The sequence below is a fragment of the Mesocricetus auratus genome, unplaced genomic scaffold (genome assembly GCF_017639785.1).
Source record: "Mesocricetus auratus isolate SY011 unplaced genomic scaffold, BCM_Maur_2.0 Super-Scaffold_100029, whole genome shotgun sequence".
Lineage (NCBI taxonomy): Eukaryota > Metazoa > Chordata > Mammalia > Rodentia > Cricetidae > Mesocricetus > Mesocricetus auratus.
Window position 1 is genome coordinate 19,217,635 of NW_024429210.1, and position 22,707 is coordinate 19,240,341.

General features: G+C 41.6%; 1 protein-coding gene across 6 annotated transcripts in view; it reads left to right on the forward strand.

Annotated features, from left to right (window-relative positions):
• The first annotated feature begins 432 nt into the window (after positions 1–432).
• The window catches only part of Clhc1 (clathrin heavy chain linker domain containing 1), a 35,914-nt gene continuing 13,639 nt past the window's right edge, over positions 433–22,707 (forward strand). For 2 of the 6 annotated variants that reach the window (XM_021227282.2, XM_040733155.1), the window contains exons 1-10: positions 433–859; positions 4,271–4,531; positions 7,701–7,888; positions 9,201–9,334; positions 11,146–11,347; positions 11,433–11,545; positions 12,413–12,497; positions 15,181–15,287; positions 19,496–19,670; positions 21,301–21,503. In XM_021227282.2, the coding sequence (XP_021082941.1) occupies positions 4,355–4,531; positions 7,701–7,888; positions 9,201–9,334; positions 11,146–11,347; positions 11,433–11,545; positions 12,413–12,497; positions 15,181–15,287; positions 19,496–19,670; positions 21,301–21,503 (1,384 nt within the window). In that variant the 5' untranslated portion in view covers positions 433–859; positions 4,271–4,354. Of the gene's footprint in view, positions 860–3,208; positions 4,532–7,700; positions 7,889–9,200; positions 9,335–11,145; positions 11,348–11,432; positions 11,546–12,412; positions 12,498–15,180; positions 15,288–19,495; positions 19,671–21,300; positions 21,504–22,707 lie in introns of those variants that run through there. The other 4 variants (XM_005070346.4, XM_040733153.1, XM_021227281.2 and 1 more) reach the window with 4 other exon arrangements.

Here is a 22,707-nt window from a genome sequence, read left to right on the forward strand (position 1 = left end):
CCGCGGCTGTCTAACGCACTGCCAGACGAGCTCGGCGCTCCATTCCTCTACGCTCTTTTCCTCATTTCGGACCTCGAAACGGTGTGCTCCACATTAAAATGTTTCAAACGGCTTTCTTACACACACAGTCGATGCGACTAAGAGGGGCTTTCCTCTAAAGGGGCCTGTTAGCATGAGAAAAGAGGTAACACAAGTCTGTCTGGGAGTTGTAGTTTTTCGCCGCTTTTTTCTTGCTAAAACTACTGGTCCCAAGATGCAATTCCACACATCCGGGGTATCTGGCTACAGTCTCTGAGCTCTGGAGGCGGGGTTAGAGAGTCAGGTGAGGACGGGGATGGCCCCGACGGGCGGCGCGAGGGTGGGTCCTCGCCGGAAATGCCTGGAAGGCCGGGGAGCTCGCCGGAAGTTGTTTGGCGCCGAGGGTTTGCCGAGTACCGGGCGCGTCCGGTGTCCCCTCCGCCAACTGCGGCCCGGAGCGAGTCTCCCGGGAGCGGCTGCGGTCTCCGTGAAGCCCTCCTGGCCCTCAGCTGCCCCTCCCCGGCCTCAGGAAGCTTCCGAGCCGCACGTGTCTCCCTAGTGCGAAACGGTTGGATATAGCGGAATGTTCGTCTTTGCACGTTTAAAAGCCATCCCATAGGGAAGCCTGCAGAATGACTGTCTAGTCCTCGGCCACAAGATTGGACCTGGAGATTGTCCATCCTGGGAAAAATGCTCAGGAACTTGTGCTGTCCCGAAGAAATGGGCAAAACAGGCCAGTTAAAGCGGGTTGCGCCCTCTCCCAGTCCTCCGCCTCACAACCCAGTGTCCTTCCTGCTGCACTCTAAATGTCCCTAAAGGCAGGCGTCCTCCGGTTTTTTATGTAAGGAACCTGTGTCCACTCTTCCCTCATTTTAATCTACCATCTCTGCTGCCTCCAAGATGCACATTTTTGGCTGGGGAATAGCTTAGTAGATAAAATGCGTGATATTCGAAAACCTGGGTTGTAACCCTAACACCCGCTCTTAAAAAAAAGACTGCTGCGCCTGGCGGGATTCTGTCTCCACAGGAGACTCCTAGAGCTCATTGGCCAGCCAGAGTAGCCAGATCGTCCTGCTTCAACTTCAACTTTTGGGGGGAGGGGAGTTGGGGGACACGACACCCATACGGCACACAAATCTCTTGAAATAAGATTAATAAGATAGGGCCGGCCGTTTGGATGGTTCCATCAGTAAAGAATTGACATCTGGAGCTCTGTCCTATGTCGGAAAGAACTGACTCCAGCAAGTTACCCTCAGACTTTCACAGCGCCCCCTCCCCACCCCACCCCCGAACTAAGTAAATGCTGTAACATCTTTTAAACAAAAGGTAGAATGATCCAAAAACACCCCACACCTCTGATCCTCCTGTCTCCACACTTGCATGTACCCACAGGAATGTGGACATACAAAAAAAAAGTAAAAAGTGTTGGGGTTAAATGTCATCTGAGTTGTAGGGTACTTACCTAGCATGGCTGAGGTGCTAGGATTGATATCCAGCACTGCAAAGAATACAATACTTCAAATATGAGGGGCAAGGACACAAGAAGATAGTTTTGTCAGAGGGAAAAAAGTTGTTGACCCCATAAAGGGCATTGATACAGCACCAAAGAGCTTGCATTTCTCCTAGGGGTGCCAGGGAGCCACCCTATTCAGATGTGACCACACGTGCCCCAACGATTGTTGTGCCCTTCCCCTCTCAAAACAACAATTGGACTAATGAGCAAACACATTGATTGTCTACTTGAGGGAACTTTCACCAGTGATATGGCCAAACCTGATGAGTTCAGTCGCTGGGTCCTCCATAAGGGAAGGACAGGAACTGACTCCTATGAATTGCCCTCTGCCTCTGGTGCATGACAAGCATGCACCACACACATACACCTACATGGACACTAATTTTTTGTTTTTCCAGACAGAGTTTCTCTGTGTAATAGTCATGGCTGTCCTGGAGATCACTTTGTAGACCAGGATGGCCTATGCCTCCCTAGTGCTGGGATTAAAGGTGTGTGCCACCTTGCCAGGCTCTTAACTAACTTTTAAATTAGAGTTTAATCATACATTGCTTTTGTCCTTGATGGGACTACTTTATATCCTCTAGTAAATTGACTTTTTGTTATTCAACTCATCAGTATAAAAGGTAAGTTTAGCCGGGCATTGGTGGCCCACACCTTTAATCCCAGCACTCAGGAGGCAGAGGCAGGCGGATCTCCATGAGTTCCAGGCCAGCCTGGTCTACAGAGTGAGTTCCAGGACAGCCTCCAAAACAATACAGAGAAACACTGTCTTGAAAAACAACAACAAAAAGTTTAGTTTTTTTATATTTCAAAATTATTGTTGTGTCGCCTTTACTTTTTATTCTAATTTTATTAGTTATTTGAGACAAGGTCTCACTATGTTATGTAGCCCTGGCTGGCCTGGATCTCACTATGTCTACCAACTTAGCCCTCTGCCTCCCAAGTGCTGGCACCAAAGGCATGCACCATCATGCAGACTGCTGTCCTGATTCTTATGCATGTTGTATTTAAACATCAAATTAGTTTAAACATTTATTCAAAGTAGCATTATAGTAAAAGTGTTTAGTGGTTTATGGGGGTGGCTAAATAATTAATGGAATCTCATACTATGCAATAAATACTATCTTTAGAACTCTTTAGAAAAAATTAAACATTTTATTGTTTGTGAGACAGTCTTACTATGTAGCCTGAGTGGCCTGGATTTCATTATGTAGACAGAGTTGGCCTTGAACTCACAGAGATCTAATTATTTGTGCCTCCCAAGTGCTAAGATTAAAGGTGTATTTCACCACAGCCAAGAGGTCCTCCCCACCACCTGACAGGGTTTCTCTGTGTGTAGCTTTGGTTGTCCTGGAACTCGCTCTGTAGACCAGGCTGGTCTCCAACTCACAGAGATCGGCCTGCCTCTGCCTTCCGAGTGCTGGGATTAAAGGTGTGCGCCACCAGTGCCAGGCTAATTTCTTTAGCTTTTTTTCTTAGATAGTTTCATATATTTAGTGAATTTTAGTTCTTTTCACTATCATCCTGTCTCATCCATACTCCTTTCCTGAAAACCTTCCATCAAGGCCCTTTCTACTTTCCTGTGTGTGGGACCACTGAACTAATAAATTTAAATAGGGCTGCCTGAGTGGTGGGGGGAGGGGGAGAAGCCATGGGGTGGGGTGCGTGTATATATGTGTGTATGTGCCCAGGTGTGTGTCTTGCTTTCATGTATGTCTGTTGCATCACTGTCACCATGTGGATTAGTGCTGGGAGTCAAACCCACGTTCTATGGGAAAGTAACCAGTGCTTTTAACTGGCAAACTCTCCCTCCAGACCCAGAAGTCATGCTTTTGTTGTTTTGTTGTTTATTAAGCCAAGTGGTGGGTGCCTATAACTCTGGCATTTGGGAGGTGGGGCAGGAAGATCTTCAAGGTCATTCTCAGCCACATAGGGAGTTCAAGACCAGCCAGGCTTGCAAGAAACCCTGTCTCTGAAATAACAATTTAAACAAAAACAAAACCCACTCACCTAATTATTTGTGGCCATTTTGTGATAGAGAAGTGTTATATACAGGTCTAGGCAGACACTGGGAAATAAAGTATTTGACCTTGTTTGTATCAGCAAGAAGCACACAGGGCAGTTCCCACTTAAAAGAAACAAATCTATTGTCTCAGCTACTTATTGTTTCACAAATTCTTACAATTATTAAAATCTGATACAAAAATACAGTGCTTACATAGCATGTTCACAACCCTAATTTAGTCCCCAGCTTTGTGAAATATAAATCGTTTCATGTGCTGAGTTGAAGCCTAAGAAGCTATCATTTAACTGATATGCATAAGAGGAATGTGCTTGGTGTCTAAAGGAAGGGTGTTTTTCTGTATTCACCCATCATTGTGTGTGCCTAACTGGGCACGGAGGCGTTTGTGGGGGTAGGAAACAGCTTAGTGGAGCTGGTTCTCTCCTCCACCTTGGCCTGGGTTCTGGGTATCAACTCAGGTCTTCAGGCTCTCATGGCAAGTACTCTGCCTGATGAACCATCTCACTGGCCCTAAGGGAAGAGTTCTCAGTTGTCTGACATTCTAGAGTATAGCAAATTTCAGTAGAATAGCATGGGCATTTAATTCATTGACTGAAATATTTATCTCAGTGACAGATCCCTAATAATTTTTTTCAGAAACATACATATTTTTAAATTGACTTTTGACTTAAGAGTTGTAGGCTTATAGATTAACTGATGGTCGTGTTTTATTTCAGGCTCACTAAAATTTCTTGGCTTTTTTGCAAAAGAAGGTCAAAGCTTAATTTTTCTTCAGTGAACAAGCTTGCAGATTAAGACTGATGTCACTCCAAGAAGTAAACAAGCGTGCAGTCCTCCCTCCCATCGTTAGTAGAAGTGACAAGGAGTTTTTGGAGAGCATGCGAAGATACATAATTACAGAAACCAAAAGAGTGGGCTGCAATGAGGAAGGACCTGCTGATGAGTATTACACCATATACCGAAATGTTTTTGACAAGGTACCATGATGTTCTTTAAGACGGAACATTTCCAAGAGACTATACAAACATAGCTTAACCACTGCCTCAGAAATACTGCTACCTGGTTGATCACATTCTGTATACTCCTTTGGAGAAATTCATCCAGTTTGTTAAAGCGGGGTGAATAGGGAAAGCACAGTGCTGCATTTACATTTCCTGACTGCTACTTAGAGTCAATTAGTTTAGTTTAACAAGCTGTTTTTTGTCAACACTTGGCCGTGCCTTCTGGTAATCATTTTTACCCTTTCCTGTTAAGGTACTATCTGATTTGCTAGAACATGCATTGTGAACAAGAACTAGTAATCTATGTTCTAGGTTGATTTCTGGTATCACTAAGGTCTTGGTTTATGTATGGTATAGTATACTAAATGAAACCTCTTGAGCTGGGTGCTATGGCACATGCCAGTAACCCTAGCTGGTAGGCATGCTGGGGCTAGAAGATGGCTTGCAGCCAGGAGCTGGAGGCTACCAGCAAGATAATGACATGATTCAGCTCAAATCAATGAAGGAATCAGCCAGAAGTTTCATCTAAACCATTTGAGCCCTGTCAGAGGTCTAGATATGGTGCATAAAGGTTTGGCCGATATTAACGCTGGAAATAATGGGGCTAGATTACAAAATGTTACAGCTTTATATTAGCATGTCAGATTTGGTTCTTTGCCATTTTAGAAATAACTGTCTCCTTTTGAACAACTGCAGTTTGTTCAATGATTCTAAATTCTTTCCTTAGCATTTTCTTTACCATCCCTTGACAGATGCCCTGACAACAAAAGTGAAATCGTCATCCTTTCCTCTTTGCTTGGAGGAAGAATGTACCTCAAGACTTTTGTATACAACTGTCCCAGAGTAAAACACATACATGCAGAGTAGGAACCCAGTCTAACAGGAGTTCACTGTGTTGACTAGGCTAGCCTCAAGCTCACAGAGATGTGCCTACCTATGCTATCCAGGGGAACCCAGTCTTTGGTTAATTTTTAAACATTCTGATAAGTTTTATTTCTTGTGTAAATAAAAACCTAGCTCCTCCTGAGGATCTTTAAGTAGTTAATGGTTGCTGGGGGGAGGAAGAGACATTGTCTATAGGGTTCTACCCTCTGGTTACTTACTTCGTGCTCTTACAGATAATCTTCAAGTATGCTTATATAAGCAATCCTAATCAAATTAATTGGATCACCAAAAAAATTAAGGTAGAAGTAGAAAGTATTTGGAAAAAGAAAGGAATTAAAATTAAAACACATGTGGAAATGCCATTATGAAACTGATTGTTATTTATAGTGAATATATACTAAAGAAGATTTTTAAAAGCCTACTCCCTTACTCTAAGGAAAGTAAGTACAGAGACAGGGAATGTAGCTTGGGCAGCAGGCTCAAGGCTCTTAGATCTACATTCAGCACTACATGGTTTAACTCTGGCATGGTGCTACACACCTGTAATCCCAAACTTGGGAGGTGGAGGCAGCAATAGTACAAATTCAGTGTCATCCTTAGCTACATAATGCATCGAAGGCCATCTTGGAACATATGAAACCAAAGGAAAAGAAAGGAAAGGGAAAGGGGAAAAAAGAGGAAGGACAAAGTAAAGGTGCACACCCAACAACGGAAAGTGCCATTGAGGCACAGGGCTTCTGTGGTGTTACTCTCAGAATTTTCGGGGATCTCTAAAGACTGGTGGTAAAGAATCCCAAGCTTTCAAATGTTTTGTGTGTAAGGTGAAATAGCCAGCTGTATCCTACGGTGTTATGCCAGTTTGCATCCTCCACTTTATGCTTTTCTGTGTCTTCATAAAGGTGTGTTCTACTGGGATTGTTTCTTCTGGCACACTGACGTGGTCACTGATCATAGAGTTACTGCGTTTGTGTTAACTACCCATTAATGTATCTGAGCTGGGCTATTGGGGCACATGGCAGGAGCATGTGAGGTAGAAGGTGACCAGGAGAAAGTAACAAGAGCCTGGACATGGAAAGCCTTCCCTCGGGAACAGTTCCTGGGTGGGGTGAAAGCTGGTGTGGCGTGGAGAGAGAAAGCACTGTGTTTCCTCAGATACCTTTTCCTGGTACTTGCCATAGACTAATGACCACTCTAGACCACATGTGGCAAAATGGATGTCTCCTTGGATAACTTTCTTTAGATACTGTGTAGCTAAAGAAAACTCATGGAGGATAACACACCCAAAAAATGTAGCAGAGACAAACAAGCATAATTTCAGATTTCAGAGAAATTTTTGAATTGATTACCTTTATTCCCTACATATCATCAATATTTGAAAAACATAAAATTCGTGTTTTGTGTGAGTGATGCATATACAAGACTAAGGGAGAAAAGCCCTAACAAAGGGGTGTGTGCTGTGGAGCCAGCCCTCGAGTGGAGACCTGCCCTTTCTGCAGGCATAGCTTCTTCCTTAACCTTTATACTGTTCTTTCCCTCTGTTGTCATTCCTGATAGATGTTTTTCTTAAATACAGGAAACCATGAATGCGTAGTGATGAAGGTGATTTTCACAATTGTTTTGGACATGTTGAGAATAGAAATGCACTTGGGAACTCTGCTCTGATCTTCCTAGTGGAGGTGAATGAGTTCAGATTGCAGTGTCTCAGTGGGGGCTGAAGAGATTGCTCAGTGGTTAGGAGCACACACCGTTTCCAGAAGACCTGAGTATGGTCTCCACACTTACAGAGGGCTCACAGCACCTGTGCCTCCAGCTCGGGTCTGAAGCTTCTGCTGTCTTGCAGGCACCTGCACTCACATGCACACTCCCATACACAGGCACATCACATGCATAATTAAGAGTAGCACAAAAATATTGTATAAATGAGGTCAGGGGAGTAGATTTTAATGGAGTAAGAAATACATAATTAAAAGATCTACAGTTGAAAAATGGAGATATAGTACTGTATTAGCCAATGTCTGATGTATGAATTCATACCAAGTATAAGAGAGCCTTTCTCATAGTTAGGTTCACAATACCTACATGGTGACCCACAGGTAATTATTGTTTTTAGTGCCTAATCATGTTGTATTTGCTGTAAGATGTTTATACTTCTAATTAATAATCACAACTTACCTAAAAATATCCTGCTTAAAAGGTTTTTGATCACAGTATCTTTTGTTAAAGAAAATTCAGTACCACAGATGGAAAAATCATATTTCAGGTAATAGACTATGTCAATGCATACAAGTCCATTCTTACTTCAATCAAAAAAGAATATGATGCCTTTATTGAGACAATAAAGAAAGGCCGAAAAACTGCTTTTTATCTTCACGGAAAACTTAAAGTTTTGGCAGCAGAGCCCACATCGTTGGTATATCACCATAGAAGAGCCATCCAACTTGAAGCAAAGTGAGTATACCAGTAACTAGTCAGAAAGGTGTCATAATAATTGGTTAGTCGCCGGGCGTTGGTGGTGCACGCCTTTAATCCCAGCACTCGGGAGGCAGAGACAGGCGGATCTCTGTGAGTTCGAGGTCAGCCTGGTCTACAGAGTGAGTTCCAGGACAGCCTTCAAAACAATACAGAGAAACCCTGTCTCAAAAACCTTAAAAAAATAATTGTTAGTCTTTAGTTTTACTGTTTTGTTTGTTTTGTTATTTTGAGAGAGGGTGTCACTATTTAGTCTAAACTAGTGGTGATTCACCAGGCTGGCCATCCTCAAGTCCTTCAGCCTTCAAGTGCTAATACTATAGAATTATACCATGCCTACCTTTAATTTAATATAATTTTAAAGCTATAGTTTTATATTGCCTTCTTACGAACTGTATTATATATTTTGAGCAAAACCATTAATTTTGCTTGAGGATTTTATGATCCCTCTTAGTATAGTGAAAGTACATTGTGGTATCATAAAAGGAGGGAAGTGGTTTCGTGCATAGATGATTTGACAGTACAGTTTCATGTTTCCCACCAGAGTTACAGCACTCCATCTAGTGATCCCCAACAGTAATGACCCACCAAGTAATAAAATGCTTCTTAAAATACAGTGTTTTTCAAATAAGGTTTCACTCTGTAGCACTGATTGACCTCAAATTTACAGCAACCCCCCCTCCATCTTCCCAAATGCTTCACGTTTGTGTGGTTTAATGCTGCTACTTTTGGACTTCTGGCCTCCAGAATGATGAGATAATGTTACTTTCAGTCACAAAATTTGTAATTGTTACAATAGCCCCAGCAAAATAACAGTTTTCTTTTTCTTGTTTAAAGCTTCTCTTTGAGCCCAGTGAGGTGGTTCACACCTGTGATCCCAGTGCTTAGGAGCAGGATCACAAATTCAAAGTCAAATCTAGCCACGTGATGAGACCCTTTCAAAAGAAAAGAAAAAGGAAAACTAAAAATGCTTTTTCAGTTGTAGCAGTTGTTTTTACTAAAGGGAATAGATGGTGTTTTGTTGCCAGATTATAGTTAATGTCTATTGATGTACAATGGGGTTAGTAATAATAGTGGTTGCTTTCATTAGCACTCTGAGCAGAAATTGTTCCCTGTTCGTGTGTCAGCTTTCTCGGGGCATTCTTTTTTAAACATCTAGTTCATAACAGTTTTAATTGCAATTAGCTAAATAAAGCAACAATCTAGCTTGTTTTATTTTAAATACTGTGATTCAAGAATTAAACTGGTTGTGACAAGTATACAAAAGCATTTCTGTTCTTTTGTTTTTCAGAGTGAGGCTTATTGAAAATAATTCCACAGACATTCAGTTGCAGATAGATGAGATGAAACAGATGAGAGCAGAGTATGACAAGAAAGAAGTAAAGGTCTGTGCTTCTACCAGGCAGCTCTGGAGACCCATCCCAGGTGCAGTATCTCCTTTAAAATCCCCAGTGGGTCCAGTTGGCTGCCTCTTACACAAACATAAATTATATTGCAAAAAAAAATAGCACAATGTGTCAATATGTGAATTCCTTTGGTTGTGTGTTGTAGAAGCAACTTTAGACAGGATCCTAGTAGATACTCAGGAAAGAGCAAACCTGAAGCAAGTCTGAAGGGTGTCCAGACTGCAGCCTAGCAAGCTCACACAATGCTTGCACATCAATATCAGCATCACTTGAGAATTATTGAGAGTAGAAATCCTTGGGGTTGGTGAGATTTGTGAAGTGCCCACTGTGCAAACTCAGTGTTCAGACCCGCCTTCCCAGATACAAGCTATGTCCCCTCTAATCCAATGCTGGGGTGGACAGAGACAGGCAGAAACAAGTGGATCCCTGGAGCTCATTGGTATGAGGAAGACACCTGATGGAAACCATGTTTTTGTACCTACTGCACTTGCATACATGCAGACACACTCACACCTTAAGATCTCATCTCAGACTTTACTACATCAGAAACTTGGTGAAGGAGTTCATTGAGTGATGTCTGAAGTTCTGGTTATGCCATAAAGTTTGACAGCCACTGGTATATTAAACATTTTACTGTGTTAAGTTTGCTGAATGTTATTCATGGTGATGTTGGGATTCATGTTTTCATAACTTTAATGTAGCATTCTTGTTACATTTGAGAAACGGAGTATCTCCTGGCTTCCTCCAGGACTCAGGGAGATTAGTGGGATGAATAGACTGTGACTTACAAGACTGAGGATAGTAATTGGAGGTCAGTAACTCTAGAACTTACAGGGCTTTGGGTAGTGTTTATCCAGAGCAGAACCAGTAGGTGGGAACTTCAGGAAGACAGATTTGGCCTAAATTGAAGAAGCTGTGTGTTTGTTTGTTTTTGGTTTTTTGAGACGGTGTCTCTGTGTAGACTTGGAGCCTATCCTGGAACTCACTCTGTAGACCAGGCTGGCCTCAAACTCAACAGAGATAGGCCTGCTCTACAACATCCCCCACACCCCTGTACCGTTATGCCTGGCTCTGGAAGTGGGTCCTAATGTCAGTAATTGGCCAGATGAGAAAGGATGGCATTTGAAGTAAGTGTGTGTGTGTGTGTGTGTGTGTGTGTGTGTGTGTGTAGGTGGGGGGGCAGGATATAATGAACAGAAGGGGCATTTCAAGAGTAAGAGATATCTCATGAATTAGCTTCTGGTCTCCACAATCTATGAGGCCTCAGGTAGTAAATCAGTATTTATCCCTGGCGTACAAATGGACTTGGGGAACCCATTCCTCATGGAGAGACTCTCTCTCAGCCTGGACACATGCGGGAGGGCCTAGACCCTGCCCCTGATGATATGACAGATTTTGGAGATTCCCCCATGGAGTGCCTCATGAAGGGTTGGGGGTATTATTGGGGGGCAGGGGAGGAGGGAGCTGGGATTGACATGTGAAGCAAGCTTGTTTCTAATTTAAATTTAAAAAAAAGATTTAGCTTCTAGGGGCTGGAGATGTGGCTTAGAGATTAAGAGCTCTGACTGTTCTTCCAGAGGTCCTGAGTTCAATTCCCAGCAACCATATGGTGGCTCACAACCATCTGTAAGGGTTTGAGAATTTGTCTAATTTGCATAAGGCCAGAGTTCTAAGCACTAAACAAATAGATGTAAAAACAAACCAAACTATTAGCATTACTATTTGTGATAACTGTATTTATGTTCTGGAAGTCACAAGTTCCTGTTCCAGTTTCTGAATTATTTTATAATGAGGTAAGCATGAGACTTGGCCTGTTTGTTTTTCCTATAGGGATGACTCTTCAAGAATCTGTCAATCTGGATGCTCTCAACAAATATAAGCAGCATCTTGAAGATAAATATATAAAACGTAAGCAAGATATGTCAACAGAGTATGTACCAGCCCAGAAGAAGGCTGACCTGGATGAGGAGATGGCTGTGCTACTGCAACGCAGAGATGCCGCTGAGAGTCTGAACAGAGACCTGCAGTTTCGGTATGACCGGCAGTTAGCTCATGTCTACTCTCACACTCTGTGTGTGGTCCCAGCTCAGGGTGGTGTTGGTGCTCTTCTTTTACAGCCATCAAAGACTGCAGGTTATTTCACACACACTTACTACATGGATGAAGCATGACATGAGAATCCCATTCCAAGATGTTATGGAGAAAATTCAGAAAACCAAAGCAATCTATGGTAGTTCTTCTGTCTCCTTAATCAGCATGAACAGTGGAAGGCATTTCTCCCAGAGCTACAGGGATTTCTAAGCTGAGTTTTAAAAATATACGTAGCTTCTCTAGCTCTCTCTTACTCCCTGGGTTTCTTCCTTCAGCACCTGACAGATTGGTGAAAGAGAAGACCTGGTGAGGCAAAGACATGGGCCTCGGGCTGGAGATGGGAGATGGTTCAGTGGGTAAGAACATGAGTGCTTTCTCACAGGACTCGGAGAGCACTGAGTGAGTGCTTTCTCACAGGACTCAGAGAACACTGAGTGTTTTCTCACAGGACTCAGAGAACACTGAGTGAGTGTTTTCTCACAGGACTCAGAGAACACTGAGTGAGTGTTTTCTCACAGGACTCAGAGAACACTGAGTGAGTGTTTTCTCACAGGACTCAGAGAACACTGAGTGAGTGTTTTCTCACGGGACTCAGAGAACACTGAGTGAGTGTTTTCTCACAGGACTCAGAGAACACTGAGTGAGTGCTTTCTCACGGGACTCAGAGAACACTGAGTGAGTGCTTTCTCACGGGACTCAGAGAACACTGAGTGAGTGCTTTCTCACAGGACTGACTCGGGTTCAATTCTCAGAACCCTCGGGGCAGCTCACAACTGTGACTCCAGTTCCAGGGGATCAAACACTAATGTTTTGCAAAAACTTTTTTAAAAGATTTAAGAAGAGAGAGGGGAAAATAACAAGCCTGAGGGAATTCCAGAGAATGAGGCCAGGGAGGGAGGGAAGTGACCCCTTTAGGAAAGAGCTGGTGTTGCTTGAAACTTCTAAACATGTTCACTATTTCCTACTGCTGAACAGTATCATTAAAAATTGTCCTTTCAATATTTAGGTGATGAAAGCATTGTTGATGAGCTATTTGAAGATGACCCAAGCAAGACAAAAGAAGCTATAATTATGCTTTACTACATTGAAAGGCAAATATCATTTGTATTTTGGGTTTGTTTGTTTTGGGTGGACTTTTGTTGCCTGCCTGCCTTCCTTGTTCTTTTCTGAGATAAGGTTTCTCTGTGTAACAGCCTTAGCTGTCCTAAACTTGCTCTGTAGACCAGGCTGGCCTCAAACTCACAGAGATCCGCCTGTTTCTACCTTCCGAGTGCTGGGATTAAAGGTGTGGGCCACCACTGCCTGGCATGTTGCTTTTATTTTTACTTGTTTGTTTTTCGATAACATCTCACAACCCAAAAAGCCTCACTGTGTAGTACAGGATGACCTTCAACTATTGATCCTCCTGCCCACCTCCTGAGTGCTGGCTTGCAAGTTTGTCTTTTAATTATAGGTTACTGTAGCTAGTGAAATCTTTTTTGTAATTATTTTTATTCTACGATATACGAAGTTACACTTATTTATTTATTCTGTGGGGTAGGTAGGCAGCATAGCCGTGAGAGAACAACTTGTAGGAGTGTTTGATCTTTCTACCGCGTGGGTCCTGGGAATGGAACTCAGCTTGTCAGGCATAGGGAGAGCACCTTAGCTTGTCGAGCCATTGTGTGGATATTTAGAAGCGTCTTCCACAATTGCAGGTCACAGACCATCGCTGTAGGGACCTGAAGCAGCTGGAGTAGCATACCCACAGCCAGGAGCAGAGAGCAGTGAAGTGGTGCATGTTCTCAAGTGTTACTTGAGATAATTTACAAGCTGTCAGTTACATATATGTCAAGTAGTTTTTGCTTGTTGATTTGTTTGTTGTTATGGTACAAAGAAGTAGGTAAAGACAATTCAAAGGTTGGAGCACCAAAGACTCTAATATTTTCTTGCACTGTATATTTTTCTGAGTCTACCAGATTTTTAAAAATTTAATTATCATTTTTCAAATATTACTGTTTTAAGTATGTGCACATAAATTTCAGTGCCCATAAATGCCAGATGAGTCAGATCCCCTAGATCTGGAATTACAGGTGGTTATCAGCCACCCATTGTAGATGCTCGGACTCACACGGGTCTTTTGTAAGTATGTGTTTGAATGTAACTTTTAATTTTTTGTATGTATTTGTTTGTATGTGCATGCCCAGGAGAGTGAGTGCACATGGGCATACAGGTCAGAAGTCAGTGTTAGTGTCATTCTTTAACTGCTTCTCCATCTTACTTACTATTTTTTTTTTTTTTTTGGTTTTTCGAGACAGGGTTTCTCTGTATTGTTTTAAAGGCTGTCCTAGAACTCACTCTATAAACCAGGCTGCCCTTGAACTCACAGAGATTTGCCTGCCTCTGCCTCCCGAGTGCTGGGATTAAAGGCGTGGGCCACCACCGCCCGCTTCATTTATTATCATTGGTATACACGTGCACAAACTACTGCACTCATGTGGGGTCCCAAGACAACTTTGTGGAGCCAGCTCTTTCCATCCACCTTTTCTTTATAGACCAAGCTGTTTCTCCAGCCAACTCCAGTCCAGTTACTATGAGTTTTCATGGTACAACTCCAGGCTTTCTGGTTTTTACTTTTTACTTTTTAGATTTATTTATTTATTATGTATACAGTGTTCTGCCTGCATGTATGCCTGTAGGCCAGAAAGGGACACCAGATCTCATTATGGATGGTTGTGAGCCACCATGTGGTTTCTGGAAATTGAACTCAGGACCACTGGAAGTGCAGCCATTACTCTTTTTTTTTTTTTTTTTTTTTGGTTTTTCGAGACAGGGTTTCTCTGCATTGCTTTGGAGGCTGTCCTGGAACTCACTTTGTAGACCAGGCTGGCCTCGAACTCACAGGGATCCGCCTGCCTCTGCCTCCCGAGTGCTGGGATTAAAGGCGTGCGCCACCAACGCCCGGCTGCAGCCATTACTCTTAAGCTCTGAGCCATCTCTCCAGCCCCTATTCCAGGTTTTCAAAGGAGAGGAAAACCTTTGTTAAAATTCAGTCTTTTTTGTTTGTTTTGGTTTTTTGATTTATTTGAGACAGGGTTTCACTGTGTACCTGGCTGTTCTAGAACTCGCTCTGTAGACCAGGCTGACCTGGAGCTCACAGAGATCCGCCTGCCTCTGCCTCAAGGGTGCTGAGATTAAAGGCGTGTCCACCGCCTTTAAAGTGTTATATGTTACATTGGTGATTTCCCACTTTGTCCAGCATTCCTTTGTGACACTGAATCACTCCTCTTTTCCTAATGGCTAGTTTGGGACCTTCGCTGTGTGGAGGAGGAAGAGTAGAGGCTTCATGAACTATTACCTCTGCTTGTGGTCATGGGGAGTTTGATACTGACAGATGGTGTTGGCTTCTGAACTCCTCTTGTTGTCCTGCTGGGCTGCCTCTGTGTTCAGTTATTTCCCCTGAGGCTGAATTTCTAAGCAGGAAGCTCTTACCTGGTGATCTGTAAGGAAAAGAAGCCCAACTCGGTGTAAGTTCGCTGTGTTCTTCCTTCCTGTTTTCTACATGGGGCCTGTGGAGACAAACTACAGGGTCAAGTAAAGCTACTGAAAAGGTGAAAATTTAACCCCAAGTAAACAGGTCAAAACAAATCCTAGAGAAGAATTGAACATCATATTGAATGGATAAATCTAGTTAAAGCTTATTGAATTACTTTTGTTTTCCACTAGACCATTGTACTTCATTTCTAATATTTTTTGTGTATCATTGTAATGTGTTTTAAAATGTAATGGCTATAGGTTCAATGAATTAATCTCCCTTGGTGAATATGAGAAGGCAGCTTGTTTTGCAGCAAATAGTCCAAGAAGAATTCTTCAAAATATCGGTACAATGAATAAATTTAAGGGTAAGCAAAACTTTCTGAAATACATATGCAAATTATACTTTACCTTTTCTTAATAGAGTGAGAATATTACTGAGTGGCTAGTCCTTCATTACCTTATCTTTATTATTTACTGTTTCCTTAGCTGTAATATTAGCAGTTTACTCAATTTTCTAAATTAAATTTTGAAATATTTCATATGTAGAAAAACATAAATAAACACAGTATTAATGCATTCACCATCAAATTGGAGAAATGGCTCCATGGTTAAGAGCACTGACTGCTCTTCCAGAAGACCCAGCTTCAATTCCCAGAACCCACATGGCAGCTCACAACTGTCTGAAACTCCAAGATCTGACACCCTCACACAGATATACAGGCAAAACACCAATGCACATAAAATAAGAATAAATAAATTATTAAAAAATAAATTCACCAGCTGGGCAGTGGTGGCACACACCTTTAATTCCAGCACTTAGGAGGCAGAGGCAGGTGGGTGTCTGTGAGTTTGAGACCGGACTGGTCTACAGAGCAAGTGCCAGGACAGCCTTCAAAGCTACACAGAGAAACCCTGTCTCAAAAAACCACCCCTTTCCATGCAAATATATATGTATTCACTATCAAGATTTTATAATAGTAATTTTTGCCAGATTTTCTCCATATCCTTTTGTTTCTCTGTATTGCTTTGGAGGCTATCCTGGAAGTTGCTCTGTAGACCAGGCTGGCCTCAAACTCACAAAGATTCACCTGCCTCAGCCGGGCCTTGGTGGTGCATGCCTTTAATCCCAGCACTTGGGAGGCAGAGGCAGGAGGATCTCTGTGAGTTCAAGACCAGCCTGGTCTACAAGAGCTAGTTCCAGGACAGCCTCCAAAGCCACAGAGAAACCCTGTCTCGAAAAACAAAAACAAAAAACAAAAAACAAAAGATTCACCTGCCTCTGCCTCGAGTGCTGGGATTAAAGACAAAGACGTGTGCCACCAACGCCCGGCTCCCCCCACCCTCCAGGCAAGGTTTCGCTGTGACTTTGGAGACTGTCCTGGAACTACCTCTTATATATACACAAAATCCAATAGCTTTTTCAGGAAATTTAAAAAGAATCCTAAACTGGACAGTGGTGGCACATGCCTTTAATCCCAGCACTCAGGAGACAGAGGCAGTGGATCTCTGTGAGTTCAATGCCAGCCTGGTCTACAGAGTGAGTTCCAGGATAGGCTTTAATTCTACAGAGAAACCCTGTCTCATAAAACCAAAAAAAAAAAATCCTAAAATTTATACAAAAGCATGAAGCCTCAAGTACTCAGATCAATATTGTGAGAAGAAAAAGTTGGAGATATAACACATCCTGATTTAAGATTATATTTTGAAGCTACAGTAATAAACAGTATCCTACTAGAATAAAAACAGGTAAGTGCTGGTTGTGATGGCACATGCCTGTAATTTAGCTACTCAGGAGGCAGAGGCAAGAGAATCACAGGTCCAGGGTCAGCTTGGCAGCTTAGTCTGACCCTAATCTCAAAATAAACCTTAAAAGGGTTGGAGGTGTAGCTCTGTAGTAGAGTGCTTGCTTAGCATGTGGGAGGGTGCAGACACACGGGCCGGTGAAATACAACAGAGAGGCCACAGATAAGCCCAAACATAATGATGTCATTTAGTTGTCACTGAGACTCCAAGAAGATGCAGTGAGACTGATGAAGTGGCTTTGCCCCCAAGCCTGAGGACCTGAGTTTATTTATTTATTTCTGTACTTTCCTTCTTCTAAATATTAGGGTATGCCCAGCTGGGCAAGTACAGCAGACAAAGGTTAGCTTCTAACCATTGCCTCTGTGGGACCCTCTGCATTGTATTCCCTTAATTTTGAGCTGTCTTCCTATGTGACTCTACTCTCTGTCTTGCATTCTTTCAGAGACAGCAGTTTGTCAGTCACAGACTTTCACAGATATCCTAAGTTAACATCCTAGAATCCTATAACCAAAAGTTGTAAAACTTAAAATGTAATGTGACTTTAAGCCTAACCTCAAGTTGTAAAACCTCTTTGACCCACACCTGGTGCTTGATTTTACTAGTAGAGACCCAAAACCAACCTCCATTGCCAGTTTCAGAAACCCCTATCCCTGGCTGTGGTCTCAGCTATAACTGATAAGCTTTTGTACCCTGAAGTGATTTTGTTTTCTTTTTCTGGAATAAAGCTTGCTTCTGGTTTAATTGACTTTGGTGGTCTGTCCCCCATCATTGCAAGACCCCACACCCAACAGTAGTAGCATCTGGTCTTGGTGTGTTCTGAGTGTAGTTCAGTGTTGACTGCTTCAGTCTTTGCTCTTTAAAGTCTGTCTTTACTAAACACTTCTGTCTTATTTATTTATTTATTTTTGGTTTTTCAAGACAGGGTTTCTCTGTGGCTTTGGAGGCTGTCCTGGAACTCGCTTGGAAGTCCAGGCTGGTCTCGAATTCACAGAGATCCGCCTGCCTCTGCCTCCCAAGTGCTGGGATTAAAGGCGTGCGCCACCAACGCCCGGAGACACTTCTGTCTTATTAATTCAGGAAGTATTGCGAGAATTTCATACATGAATACTGTATATCATTTCTATTCCACATTCTACCTTCTCCTACTCCTCTGATGTCCTCTCAAATTTACAACCTTTTCTTTTTTTGTTTTGTTTTTCAAGACAGCATTTCTTTGTGTAGCTCCAGCTGTCCTGGATCTAGCTCTGTAGACCAGGCTGGCCTGGAAATCACAGAAATTTGCCTGCCTCTGCCTTCTGAGTGCTAAGATTAAAGGTCTGCACCACCACTGACCTGCAAACTCTTCTTTAATCATTAACTATACATGCAGACCCTACTGAGTCCATTCAGTGTTGCTCATATACTTGGGATTGGATAACCTGTCAAGGAGCTAGCTCATCCCAGGTGAAAACTGATTCTCCCTCTCAACAGCCACTGATCCCCTGTAGCTCTTCATCTAGGGGTGGGATCTTATGAAATCAACCCCCTACCTCCATTCGTGTTGGTATATCAACTGCTATTGTCATTATACAGATCTTTGTTGGTTTGTTTGTTTTCAAGATAGGGCTTCTCTGTATGTCCCTGGCTATCCTGGAACTCACTTTGTATACTAACTAGGCTGGTCTCGAACTCAGAGAATTGTCTTTCTCTGCCTCCCAAATGCGGGATTAAAGGCATGTCTAAAGGCTTAGACATTCATATTATTAAGATTCCATGGGTGTAATTTCCCTGTAATGTCTAGAAGATAGTATGAGCAGGATTCTTGGTCCGCTGGCTCTTAGGATCTTTCTGCATCCTCTTCTGTGATCTTCCTGAGTCTTTGGGGTTACATTGTAGATGTATCATTTTTCTCTGCATTTTGACCAGTTGTAGACCTCTGTAATAATCTCCATCTGCTGCAAAAGGAAGCTTCTTTGATGAGGGGTGAGAACTACACTTATCTGTATGGATAAATATTTAGAATACAGTTAGAAATTCTATTGGTTTATAAACATAGCTGTAGTAGGTTCTCCTCTAAGGTCTGTGACCCTCCAGCAATGGATAGTTGTCTAGATTACAGGCATGCATTGCCTTCTATGAATTGGGAAATATGTGAGCTTCTAGTGGCTCTCAGCAACTTTGGCATCCTTTGGCTTGCAACCAAATCACTACAGTCTCAGCCTCCATTCTCATGGGCCTACATGGTGATGATACACAGTGGTACATAGTAATGATACATAGTGATATATAGTGGTACAAAGTGTTACATAATGGTGCATAGTGTTACAGAGTGATGATACATAGTGATATATAGTGGTATATAATAACACATAGTGTTACATAGTGATACACAGTGGTACATAATGATGATATACAGTGATATATATAGTGCTACATAGTGATACATAGCAATACATAGTGATACTGTTATAAATGTAAAATGTATTCTGTATCCATTGTTAAAGAGTTAAAAATGTAAAATTAGGGACAGTGATGGGGCATGCCTTTATCCCAGCACTAGGGAGGCAGAGGCGGGTGGATCTCTGTGAGTTCGAGACCAGAGACCAGCCTGGTCTACAGAGCCAGTCCCAGGACAGCCTCCAAAGCCACAGAAAAACTCTGCCTCAAAAAACAAAAAACAAAACAAAAAAAAAAACAAAGAAGTGAAATTGAAGTAGTAATATGAAACAAGAAAAGGTAAATTAATTCTTAATGTATTTGACTCAAATTTCTCATTTTTTTCTTTTTGTAGCTATTGGAAAAATTAGAGGAAAGCCTTTCCCATTACTCTTGTTTTTTGAAGCTATATTTAGCAGGAGTCAGGCTTTCAAACGTCCTATTAATGCTGACCTAACTCTGGAGGGAATCAAATGTGGACTATCTGAAAAACGACTTGATTTAGTTACCCACTGGGTCACCCAGGAAAAGTAAGCAATTTTAAGTTACTAACTTAATTTTGATATATGATTAATATGGTTGTTTTTCTCTGACTTAGAATGGTTTGTTGTTTGTGAGCTAGAGTTTCCCAATGTGGCCTAGACCTGGCCTCCAGGCTTGATATAAATACTGTGTTTTAGGACTTACTTCAGTTCACTGTTGAAATTAATTAGAAAGTCTCTAACCCAATCACAAAGAGCTCAGACTAAAAGTCAATTCAGTGAAGTTCACAAGATTAAACGTGACAACTTAACAGTAGATGGAAGTTGAGTGACATGGGCACAGGATTGGTCAGTAGCATACCTCTTGGGAGAGAAAAGGCAAGGAACCTGATTCTAGACAGGCTATGGACACATATGGACCCAGGAGACAGTGTTTATTATATTAGGAAGAACATCTGAGATGTTTAGAAGAACACTTAAGCCAACAGGTGGTGGCTTCTTGAAGTCAGGTATGTGTAGGCTTGCCTATCTAGAGCCAGAGTGTGAAATGGAGTGGGGATGGGGATGAGAATCTGGGCTTCCTAGTAAAGCTGAGTGCAGCCAAACAGGGAAGGACACAGCAAAGTCTGCACATCACAGGCAAAGCATGCTTGGAGTTGCTCCACCTTGAAGGCTGGGCCCAGCCTTTCATATCTGTCAACTTGGATGGTTTATAAAGAAAAATTGAGCCTTCTGATTCTTGAACTACCCCTCCACTCTCCACCCCAATAAATACAGAGACATTATTTACAGCATTTTCAATTATGAGACATTTTGCAGAAGTATCAGGATTTTGTTAAAAGTATACAAACACCACAAATATTATGTGAGCCCTGCTATTTTGTAGCCATCAATTAAAAGTATAACACAATTTCTATATAAGCCCTAATTAGAAGTGATTTTTCTGATCATGCCCAAATGTTCTTTTGGCTTATGTCGTGAATTTCTAATTGTTGTTATTGCAATAGTACACATGGTTGGCTCACTGTATTTGTATATAAACAGGCACATTTAAATATTATAGCAAATGAAGTGATTTGGTTGAGCTGTTTGAAAAGAACTCCTTCCTCGGTTTCTCCCATTGGGTAGTGCATCCCGCCCCATACACTTTCCTTACTACCCATAACATTAAAACTTAGAGATGGATGTTGGGGTGCAGGGAGCACTTGAGGACTTTAGGAAAACAGGATATGATGGAGTTTTCCTTTTAGTGAAAATGCTTGCAAATCTAATTATAAGCCAAAATTGTTCCCATTATCTAATGTCTAAGAAACTCGTATAGTTTGAAGAATCTAGACTGACTTTAAGGTAACTTATGAGAACAAAGTTGCATGCAGACTTTGCTTACCTGACAGTTTTAATTCTGTCAGTCTTTTAATTCTGTCTGTCAATTTAGGACTTTAACAAATTTGATCTCAATTGTACCAAAATACTTTCCCAAAGGAGTAAGTACTGATTGTTTTTGGTTTTGCCAATCTCAAATGTGTTTAATTTCTACCTCATCATCAATTGCTCATTGATTTACAGTTCTTATAGGCTATTTACAGTCCATTCTTAAAGTCCTGAATACTCAGATATTCCATCTTAGCCACTCATCAAGAATTCCCTGACATGTGCCTTGATGATCTGCTTGCTTCAGGCTGACATTTTCTGAGAAGGCTGGGGATATTATTTTTGCTTATGGCGAGCAGAACACATACCAAAAGCCCAGCTGCTTGGCTTTAGCACAGATTATCTACAATGAATGTGGTCTACACAAGAAAGCTCTTCTTTGCCTGTGTAAACAGGGTCAGATTCATGAGGCTGTGGAACATATACAACAGTTCAAGGACTGTACACCTGGTGAGTAAAAAGCCTACACAGTTTAACTCTGATGCTTTCATAGAGCTGGCACTGTTGAAACTTAGCTTATGAAATATTTTGATGCCCACTGATAGGAGATGTCTTTTGTAAATTTACATGAAAATAAGATAGTTAATTGAATTTCATAATATGCATTATGCATTTTCTCAAAGGAAACATTTAATGTGTGGCTATTACTAGAAATATGTATTTCGTTTTATTTGTCTGTTTGTTTTTGGTTTTCAAAACAGGGTTTCTCTGTGTTAACAGTCCTGTTTGTCCTGGAACTTGCTTTGTAGACCAGGCCAGCCTCAAACTCACAAAGATGCTCCTGCCTCTGCCTCCCGAGTGCTGGTATTAAAGGAGTGTGCCACCACTGCCCGGCTAGAAATATATAGTATTAAAGACAAATTTACTTCATATGATGGACCATACTACATAAAGGATTTTTAAAATAACTAGATTTTTCAATTTTAATGTATATATGTATACATATGTATTATATAATTATAAATGAAGTATTAGTGAAATAATAAATACTCATTTCAGAATTTTGATACCTAGCTAGTAACAGAATATGATCTGAGAGAATTGTAAATAGTAGTTCAGTGAATGGATTTCTTACTGAGAGTATCAATCAGAGTGAGTTTAAGGTACCCACAATCCTGACAGCTCCCATTCTTAGACTTAAGCCAATCTCATTTTTTTTTTACAAGACAGGGTTTCTTTGTATTGTTTTGGAGGCTGTCGTCCAGCCTGGCCACAAACTCACAGAGATCCGCCTGCCTCTGCCTTCCGAGTTCCCGAGTGCTGGGATTAAAGGCGTGCGCCACCACCGCCCGGTGCCAATCTCATTTTTAGGCTATATGTTTGACTCCATTTTAAGAAGTTACAAAAACAAATAAATATAAAAAAGGAAGAAGTTGCAAAAAAGACAGAAATAGCAATTTTAGGCCATATTTCCCAGGAAAAAGGGTATTTATGGCTGTTGAATCTGATCATTTTTCAAGTAGTAAACTTACTTTTACTTGCAGTGTATGTATTCTAAAGCTCTTAATGTCATCATTAATTGATGACAGCATACTGGACATTACTGAGAGTAGGAGCTAGCTGTTTATGTGCATTATTTTACTTAATCCTTCTGAAATAACATTTGTTAAATATCTGCATTATAGACAGAAGTAGTTCCTGTTTTCTCAGAGAG